This window comes from Cebus imitator, unplaced genomic scaffold, assembly GCF_001604975.1.
Source record: "Cebus imitator isolate Cc_AM_T3 unplaced genomic scaffold, Cebus_imitator-1.0 Scaffold628, whole genome shotgun sequence".
Taxonomy (NCBI): domain Eukaryota; kingdom Metazoa; phylum Chordata; class Mammalia; order Primates; family Cebidae; genus Cebus; species Cebus imitator.
The window spans coordinates 459,537-469,980 of record NW_016107943.1 but is presented as its reverse complement, the minus strand read 5'-3'; the positions used below and the strand labels follow the sequence as shown (position 1 = coordinate 469,980).

The 10,444-nt window shown below is 38.3% G+C and overlaps 1 protein-coding gene across 3 annotated transcripts in view; it reads left to right on the top strand.

Moving 5' to 3' along the window:
• FASTKD1 (FAST kinase domains 1) overlaps nucleotides 1–10,444 on the top strand; it is a 50,521-nt gene that overhangs the window by 10,905 nt on the left and 29,172 nt on the right. For all 3 annotated transcript variants that reach the window (XM_037734495.1, XM_037734496.1, XM_017517325.2), the window contains 3 exons: nucleotides 1,340–1,465; nucleotides 6,692–7,090; nucleotides 10,160–10,270. In XM_037734495.1, the coding sequence (XP_037590423.1) occupies nucleotides 1,340–1,465; nucleotides 6,692–7,090; nucleotides 10,160–10,270 (636 nt within the window). The remainder of the gene's footprint in view (nucleotides 1–1,339; nucleotides 1,466–6,691; nucleotides 7,091–10,159; nucleotides 10,271–10,444) is intronic.

Genomic DNA, 10,444 nt, shown 5'->3' with positions numbered 1-10,444 from the left:
AGCCTCCTGAGTAGCTGGGATTACAGGCACGCGCCACCATGCCCAGCTAATTTTTTGTATTTTTAGTAGAGACGGGGTTTCACCATGTTGACCAGGATGGTCTTGATCTCTTGACCTTGTGATCCACCCGCCTTGGCCTCCCAAAGTGCTGGGATTACAGGCTTGAGCCACCGCGCCCGGCCATAAAGGTCTTTTTTATAGGCAGTTTGTGAGTAACGTTCACAATTACTGTGTCTCTTAAGTTTTTTTCGTCTCTTTTTAAGTAAACTTTACAGAAAAAAACCACATGAAATTACACCAATCATAAATATACAGCATTATAAATTTTAATATACTGATAAATTCTATGTAACAGCACCAAGATCAGGAAACAACATCATTAATTCTTTTCATATTCTCTTTAGTCCTCTCACTACAAGAGGATCTTGACCTCTAACACCATTAAATTAAGTTGTTTCTATAGAAATGGGATCCTGTAGTATGTACCCTTATAGTTTAGTTTGTTCAGTATATTTTAAGGATTTATCCATTATTTTTATGATTCTGTAACTTTATTCTATTGTATGAATATGTGTAGTTTATCCATTGTACTCTTGATGGACATTTGGGTTTTTTGCAGGTTTTTGCTATTATATATGTGTGGTTATGAACTTTCTTATACTTGTTTTTTAGTGAATTCAAGGTCATACAATCTATAACAGTTCCCTTTCTTTTGTCTTGCCAATTACTCATGGAAAAATTGGATCATTTCTCCTATTAAAAATTCTGAGGCCAGGTGCGGTGGCTCACCCCTGTAATCCTAGCACTTTAGGAGGCCGAGGCGCATGAATCGCCTGAGGTCAGCAGTTCAAGACCAGCCTGTCCAACATGGTGAAACCGTGTCTCTACTAAAAGTGCAAAAATTAGCTGGGTTTGGTGGCGGGCACCTGTAATCCCAGCTACTTGAGAGGCTGAGGCAGGAGAATTGCTTGAATCTGGTAGGTGGAGGTTGCAGTGAACCAAGCCTCAAGAAAAAAAAGTTATGAACTTTTTCATAGCACTGTTGTAGTAGCAGCTGTTATATTTGTTAATATGCAACCTTGAGTCAAAATTCTTCTGTCATCTCAAAAAGTATATAATTCAAATAATTTTTAGTGATTTTCCCCCTTTTAAAATCTGTCTATATCTGACTTTTTAACTGTTGCATTTGTTACTTTTATAATAATAGTCAACATTTTAGAAAAAAATAATTTTATGTAATATGTTACTATTTTGATTGCTTTTAATTTTGTAACTATGTATTATGTGTTTTAAGTGAAAGTAAATGCTGATAAGCTCCTTTGTATGTTTCCTTGAATAGGTTTGATATTAAACTGCTATCAGAATTTTCCACTTGCCTAGCACAGCAGCGTTTATATTTTAGTCCTTTAATGGGAAAAATAGCTGATATTGTTCATAGGAACTTGGAAACCACACAGGACTTAAGGTAAATTTATTTAGGAAATCTTGTATTGTGGTGGAAGGATCCTACACTTTGGATGTGGATGCAATCAGATTTGCCACTCTTAGTTTGTGTGACTTAAGGCTAATTTACTTAAGCTCTTGGAAGTTCATTATCCTCATCTGCAAAAGAGGTATAGTAATAGCTACTTTGCACTGTTGCTGTGGGGATTAGACATAAAGTACATAAAGTGTGATACAACATTGTTGAGGTCTGTGGAGGATCTGAGATTTTACCTAATTTGCAAGCTAAGTTTGTTTGCCACATTTTGATAGGTGCTGGAAGAAGGCCTGAGACTCCTAGGTCAGAGACAGAGGACTTTGTTTTTTATAGCAATAGCAGTAGCAGAGTACCAGCATTTTCTTATGTTGATTCCTTGAGCTCTTGTCCTACAATGAGTTGTGTTCCAGGAGAGGAACTCTGAGCTTAGGAAACCTGAATCTTTTATAATAATGCATGCCTACTCTACTCCAACAGGAGACATTATCTCTATTCTCCTAGGCTGTTTGCTACATAAACATCCTTGAAAAGATAGTTCTGAACAAAGGCAGTCAGAAAACCATAGAAAATGGTCTCTAAGTATCGAGAACAGAAATTTCTCAGTAATGGATGGTAGATGTTATTATATCATGAAGTAAACCCAAGAAGTATTTAAGTATGAATTTACTGGCCAGGCATGGTGGCTCAAACCTGTAATCTAAGCACTTTGGGAAGCCAAAGTGGGTTGATCACTTGAGGTCAGGAGTTCGAGACCAGACTGGCCAACATAGTGAAAACCCTGTCTCTACAAAAAAAAATAAAAAATTATCTGAGTGTGGTGGTGGGTGCCTGTAAGCTTAGCTACTCAGGAGGCTGAGGCACAATAATTGCTTTCCAAAAAAATAAAAGAATAGAAAGAAAGATGTTTGTTACTCAAAGGCAAATAGAACAAGCAACAACAATAAAAAAGAATCGCTTGAACCTGGGAGACAGAGATTGCAGTGAGGTGAGATTGTGCCACTGTACTCCAGCCTGGGCAAGAGAGTGAGACTCCATCTCAAATACATAAATAAATAAATAAATAAATAATAAGTAAATTAAGTGTGAGTTCACAAATTTTATATGCATTTATGTCTTTCTTATTCTTTCCATCTGGGAATACTTTCTTTTCAGCTTCATAAAGCAGACTTAATAATTACCTTTGCTGAATGTCGAGGAACTATTAATTTGAAAGTAACATTTGAGGAGTTTCTCTGGTTTTCCCATCAGTGGTTTGTGGGTTTATTTTTAATGTAAGATTACTTACTGTCAATGCTAACCTTCATAACCCAGTACAGTACTATGATTATCTTTGGTGTTGCAGATACCGCTTTTTCTACCTTGTTTACAAAGTGACTAGCAGTTTGGTAAAATTAAATTATAGTAGTTTCCTGTATTTCTTGTCCCACTCCACCCTATCTCCCTGCCTTTTTTTTTTTTTTTTTTTTTGAGATGGAGTCTTCCTCTGTTGTCCCAGCTGGAGTGCAGTGACACAAACTCTGCCTCCTGAATTCAAGCGATTTTCATGCCCCAGCCTCCCAAGGCATGAATTACAGGTGCCCACCATGATGCCCCACTAATTTTTTGTATTTTCAGTAGAGATGGGGTTTCACCATTTTGACTAGGCTGGTCTCAAACTCTTGACCTCAAGTGATATCCACCTACTTCAGCCTCCCAAAGTGCTGGGATTACAGGCATGAGCCACCATGCCCAGCCCCCTGCCTTTAAAAAAAAAAATACCTATGCGGCCGAGGGCAGTGGCTCACACCTGTAGTCCTAGCACTTTGGGAGGCTGAGGCGGGTAGATCACTTAAGGTCAGGAGTTCGAGACCAGCCTGGCCAACATGGTGAAACGCTGTCTCTACTAAAAATACAAAAATTAGCTGGGTGTGGTGGGAGGTGCCTGTAATCCTAGCTACTCTGGAGGCTGAGGCAGGCGAATCACTTGAACCCAGGAAGCAGAGGTTGCAGTGAGCTGAAATCATGCCATTGCACTCCAGCCTGGGTGACAAGAGCAAGACTCCATCTTTATAAATAAATAAATAAATAAATAAATAAAATATGCATGTGCATATATATATGAGTACGTGTGTGTGTGTGTATATGTATTTTATATATATATATGTATATGCGCTAGCCCCTGGCTGCCTAATATTCTCACCTGAGGGTGGTTTTATTTTTTCAATCACAAACACTTTTTAAGATACTTCTGGATAAACACACTAATAATGCAGGAAGATTGCTATTTTTTTTAAAGTAAGGCTTTATTAATATGTGATATTACAAAACTTAAAGGTACAGTTACATCAGTTGTGACAAATATATACCCACATCAAGATCAAGGTAGGGAATAGTTGCATGACCTAAGAAGGTTCCCTCATGTTCCTTCTCAGTCAGTTCAACCCCCCTACTATGTCAGCAACTAGTATTCTAATTTCTTTTTCTCTTTTTAGACGGAATCTTGCTCTGCTGTCCAGGCTGGAGTGCAGTGATACAATCTTGGCTCACTGCAGTTGCCACCTCCTGGGTTCAAGCGATTCTCCTGCCTCAGCCTCCCAAGTAGCTGGGACTACAGGGGCCTGCCACCACACCCAGCTAATTTTTTTTTTCCTTGAGATGGAGTCTCACTCTGTTGCCCAGGCTGCAGTGCAGTGGCACGATCTTAGCTCATTGCAACCTCTGCCTCCGGATTCAAGCAATTCTTGTGTCTCGGCCTCCCCAGTAGCTGGGATTATAGGTACCCACCACCACACCATACTAATTAGTATTTTTTAGTAGAGATGGGGTTTTGCCATGTTGACTAGGCTAGTCTTGAACTCCGGACCTCAGGTGATCCACCGCCCTCAGCCTCCCAAAGTACTGGGATTACAGATGTGAGCCACCGTGCCTGGCCGTCTTTTGCTCATTTTAAAGAATTCTGGGACTGGGTGATGTGACTCATGCCTATAATCCCAGCACTCTGGGAAGCTGAGACAGGAGAATCACTGGCAGCCAGGAGTTCAACCAAGCTGGGCAACATAGTGAGACTCTGTTTCTATAAAAAATAAAACATTGGCAGGGCATGGTGGTGCATGCCTGTAGTCCTAGCTATTTGGGAGCTGAGGCAGGAGGATTGCTTGAGCCTGGGAGATCTAGGCTGCAATGAGCCATGATCATACCACTATACTTTGGCCTAGGTGACAGGATGATAACCTGTCTTAAAAAAAAAAATTGCTGTAAAGTAATTATTTTAGCTTGTTGCTTAAAAATTATTATAGACCACTTTGAGAATCTACACATTAAAAAAAAATCATTTTAGGAGAGTGATGTTTAAATTAAAAAGCAACGTAGGTTAATGTTAATCTTGACATTAAGCGTTGTAACTGGAGAAGCCAAAATATTTACAATTAGAGATTTTTTAAAAAATTAATTTTATTAAAACGATTAGAGAAATTTGGAAACAAAAAATAGCAACAGTCTCACTATCCTAATGGTCGAGATAATTTTTGATTATATTTTTGTCTTTTTTGTAGATTGTTTTCTAATTATCATCCCTAAGTGTTTTTCTTATGTCTTTTCTGTTTTGCATACTTTTCATTAAAAGTGTATTTTTTTTTTGAGACAATGTCTTGCTCTGTTGCCAGGCTGGAGTGCAATGGCATGATCTCAGCTCACTGCAACCTCCACCTCTCGGGTTCAAGGGATTCTCCTGCCTTAGCCTCTGAAGTAGCTGGGACTACAGGTGCATACCACCACGTCTGGCTAATTTTTATATTTTTTAGTAGAGACAGGGTTTCACCATATTGGCCAGGACGGTCTTGGTCTCTTGACCTTGTGATCTGCCTGCCTCGGCCTCCCAAAGTGCTGGGTTTATAGGTGTGAGCTACTGCTCCCTGCCTAAAGGTGTATTCTTATATTGTAGTTTTCTGATTTTTATATTATGTAAGAACAGTATTTTGAAAACAAGACCACAACTTAGTAATTTTGTTGTCTTCTGGTGTCTAGGAAAGTGATTTATGCTCCTTAAGTGTTTATTGAGTGAAGAAGTGTTAAATGCTGTCCCATATTCAGTACTGTCTTGCTGGCATATTTTAATATCAATCTAGCATAAAATATTTAAAAATATGAAATTATTCACTAGTGAGAAAAATTATGCCAAGCTTTTATTAGCAAATTATAGACACACAGAGAAAGGGGTAATTAAAAAAGTCTACTTTTAAAAATATGAAATGAAACTTTTAATATTACGTTCATGGGTTGTTGGTCCAAATTGATTTCTGAGTTAAGTTTCACTAAAATATTTTCTACCAAAGTAGTTTTCTCAACAAAACAAGGCATTTGATACTCTCAATGGAAAACATTACTCCCATGCCTTTTGTCCAAAAGGATTTGATTACTAGGAAATCTGAATTCAAGTCCCACTAGTATTTAAAATAAAAATTTTATGGCATGAAACTCATAGTATTCTTACCACTTCCTTTCCACATCTATTTCGTTTTAGAGTTGGTTATTCTTGGCTGGGTGCGGTGGCTCATGCCTGTAATCCCGCACTTTGGGAGGCTGAGGTGGGAGGATTGCTTAAGCCCAGCAGTTCGAGACCAACCCTGGCAACATAGCAAGACTCTGTTTCTACCAAAAAAAAAAAAAACATTAGCTGGGCATGTTGGCTTGGGCTTGTAGTCCCAGTTACTCAGGAAGCTGAGGTGGAGGATAGCTTGAGGCTTGAGCCTGGGAAATGGAGGTTATAGGAGCTGTGGTCATGCCACTGCACTTCAGAGTGGATGACAGAGCAAGACCTTGTCTCAAAAAAAGAAAAAGAAAAAAGAAGGCCGGGCGCGGTGGCTCAAGCCTGTAATCCCAGCACTTTGGGAGGCCGAGGCGGGTGGATCACGAGGTCAAGAGATCAAGACCATCCTGGTCAACATGGTGAAACCCCGTCTCTACTAAAAAAAATACAAAAAATTCAGCTGGGCAAGGTGGCGTGTGCCTGTAATCCCAGCTACTCAGGAGGCTGAGGCAGGAGAATTGCCTGAACCCGGGAGGCGGAGGTTGCGGTGAGCCGAGATCGCGCCATTGCACTCCAGCCTGGGTAACAAGAGCGAAACTCCGTCTCAAAAAAAAAAAAAAAAAAAAAAAAAAAAAAAAAAAAAAAAAAAGAAAAGAATTGATCATTCTTAAATAATGTAAAATCTTTGCATCTTTTTTCTTTTTCAGTTCCTTGTCTGTCTTAATGGTCAACATATCTTCTTTAATATCACGACATTTTCAAGAACAATTGGTGAACAAAACAGAACTTCTTTTTGACACCATGGATTCTTCTGAGGTCGACTTTGCAAAAAGAATAGTACAGTTTCTTCGAAATGTTAGATATCGTTATCAACCACTATTAGAAAGGTGTAATAATGTATTTTTAAGTAATGTGGACCACCTTGATTTGGATTCCATCAGTAAAATACTTAGTCTACACAAATTTCTGCAGTTTAATAGTTTTAAATTTATTATAGTGGCCAAAAAGAAGCTGACTGAAATGATTCCTCTGCTTAATCATCCTGCTAGCTTTGTAAAATTATTTGTTGCATTGGGACCCATTGCAGGACCTGAAGAAAAGAAACAGTAAGTTCAGTTTAAAATGCATTACTTTTTTTTGTTGTGAATTTATGGAGGCTTCAAGCTTAGGTCTCTGCAGCTCTGGAAGTACAGGTATCACCCACTTAGGTTGTGGAAGGGAAAATAATCTCTTACAGTCTGCTCCTTGATTCTTTTTCTGATTATTCTGATTTACATCTCAAACTCTTAGTCTACTGCTGTGTTCTGAAAGGTAAACCTCTGATACTCGGCCAGCATGAAAAAAAAATGAGGGGAAACACCATGTGTTTTTATTCTCCCTTCCTATGCTGTGTGATTGGATTTATACACATAGGATTCCCCACCCAGTGTAAGTCTGTGGAATATTTAGAATTATAATAGTCATAGCAGTGGACCATTTTATGCTTTGTTGTTTTTATCTCATTAATCATCAAAGCTTATTTATTTATTTATTTTTTGAGAGATGGAGTGTCAATCTGTCATCCAGGCTGGAGTGCAGTGTCGCTATCTCGACTCACTGCAACCTCCGCCTCCTGGGTTCAAGTGATTCTCCTTCCTCAGCCTCCCGAGTAGCTCAGATTACAAAGGCGTGTGTCACCAAACCTGGCTAATTTTTTGTATTTTTAGGAGAGATGGGGTTTCACCATGTTAGCCAGGATGGTTTCAATCTACTGACCTCATGATCCACCTGCCTAGGCCTCCCAAAGTGCTGGAAATACAGGCATGAGCCACCACACCCGGCAATCATCAAAGCATTTATTATGCACTCAGTATATGTCCCATGTCAGGTTTGAACAAATTTTATGTGGCATCTCTCATTTAGGAATTTCCAGTTTTGCTAGATACTGACGTAGGTAGAAATTTTTGGGATATAATGATGAACAACTATTAAATTAATATGTAAGTATGGTTAATAGATAAGATTCTCTCTTCCTAGGCCATGTGATGGGATTTATACTAGACATAAACTTCCCCCACCCAGCATAATTGTATGAAATGTTTAGAATGATAAGCTGGGCAGGGTGTAATCCCATCACTTTAAGAGGCCAAGGCAGGTGGATCCTTGGAGCAAAGGAATTTGGGACCAGCCTAGGAAAGATGGTGAAATCTCGCCTGTACAAAAAAATACAAAATTAGCCAGGTGTGGTGGTGCGCACCTGGAGTCCCAGTTACTCATGAGGATCACCTGAGCCCAAGGAGGTTGAAGCTGCTGTGAGCTGAGATCGCTCCATTGAATTCCACCTGGGCACAGAATAAAGACCGTCTCTCCAAAAAATAAAATAAAATAAAGAATTTTATATAATAGTCCTAGCACGTAAGTATGATTAGTAGATTCACTTAAGCAGGGGTTCCAAGAATTGCATAATAGGGGAATCTGTATCATTACTCTGTTAGGGAAAACTTTATGGAGAAAGTTTTATTTTTTAAGAATACTTTGAATTATAGGAAAAAATTTAAGAGCACATCTCTATCAAGATGGAAACAAGGTGATAAGGTGATTATTAAAAAGAACTATTGGGGCCGAGTGCAGTGGCTCACACCTCTAACCCTAGCCCTTTGGCAGGCTGAGGCAGATCACTTGAGGTCAGGAGTTTGAGACCAGCCTGGCCAACATGGTGAAACCCCAACTCTATTAAAAATATAAAAAAAGAGGACTGGGTGTGGTGGCTCATGTCTGTAATCTCAACACTTTCGGAAGTTGAGGCAGGTGGATCACTGAGGTCAGGAGTTCGAGGCCAGCCTGGCCAACATGGTGAAACCCTGTTTTTACTAAAAATACAAAAAGAAGCTGGGTTGGGTGGTGGGTGCCTGTAATCTCAGCTATTCAGGAGGCTGAGGCAGGAGACTTGTTTGAACCTGAGAGGTGGAGGTTGCAGTGAGCCAAGATCACACCATTGCATTCCAGCCTGAGCAACAAAAGCGAAACTCGCATCCCCCCAAAAAAAAAAAAACTTCAAAAAACTGGCCAGGAGTGATGGCAGTTGCAATGGCAGGCATTTGTAATCCCAGCTACTCAGGAGGCTGAGGCAAGTGTATCACTTGAAGCTGGTAGGTTGCAGTGAGCTGAGATTATGCCCCTGTACTCCAGTCTGGGCGACAGAATGAGACTTCATCTCAAAAAAAAAAAAAACAACAACTTTATTGGAACCTTTTTTTGTGACTAAATACTATTAAAATCTCAATGCTAAAGCAGTAAAACAGTTGGATTTAACTGAGTCTCTGCCTTCAACAAATTTATACTGCAGTTGAGAGGATAGATATAATTGAAATATGTAAATACCATAACAACATAGTTTATGAATAAATAAAATTGGTGATATGGATAGTGCTGTGAGCAGACAGAAGTGAGAGAAAAATAGAGACTGAATTGATTGGGAAAAATATGGGGAGAAACAGGGTTTGAAACGTTTGAAAAGGTTGGTGGAAAGGATGGCATAAAATTATCCAGTGTGAATAAACAATTACTTTATCCTATCCTCAGATGTCATGTTTTGAGCTTGCTTTCTAAATGATTCTAAAAGACACACTTATATCATGATACTTACATTACTGCACTACTTTGGATAGCTCAAATGATAACTAGTCATAGTCAAAATGGGCCATCTTTGTTAATTTTCAGTTTATACTGTTATATCAAGTGTTTAGGATATGAGATTTCTGATAATATGTAATTTATTGACTTCCTAGTTGGTTACTATTCAATTTTAAAACATTTGGGAAATTGTCAGAATATCAATTGTTCATTTCTTAGCTCTCTAGTATTGAATAATTTCACTGAATCATAGTATTTTATAACCATTATAACCTTCTATTATTTGAAAATCATTGGAAGATCATTCATCTATATTTTTCAAACAGTTTAAGATTGGATTATACTGAGGCCTGAATTGCATAGAACACATTGTATTTTTCTTTATTCAGTAATATTTTATATTATCTCCAAGAAATGTAGAATACTGGAATTGTATGCTGGATTCAGTTTTTGTTTATATTAATTTTTCCCATTTGTTACCCAATAATTGTTATTTTTTTAAAAAATTGCAGGTTAATTTTCAGTTTTTCAACCAAAAAAAATTTTTTTTTTTTTGCTTCTAGACTTAAATCAACTATGTTATTGATGGCAGAGGAGCTAACTGGTGCACAAGCCCTGGCAGTGTTGGGAGCATTGGAAGATATGGAAAGCAGAAATTCACATCTGATTAAAAGGTTTCTTTTCTGAAATTTATGATGTTGTTTGTTGTCATTCACAAGTACCTATTTTTTTCAAAGGAAAAATGGTTTTCTTCTTTAATCTACCTGTTGTTTTGCAGAAATGAGGAATAAATGCTTAAGGCACTGTTTATCTCTTTATGTTCCACTTTGTTTTTTTTTCTTTTCTTT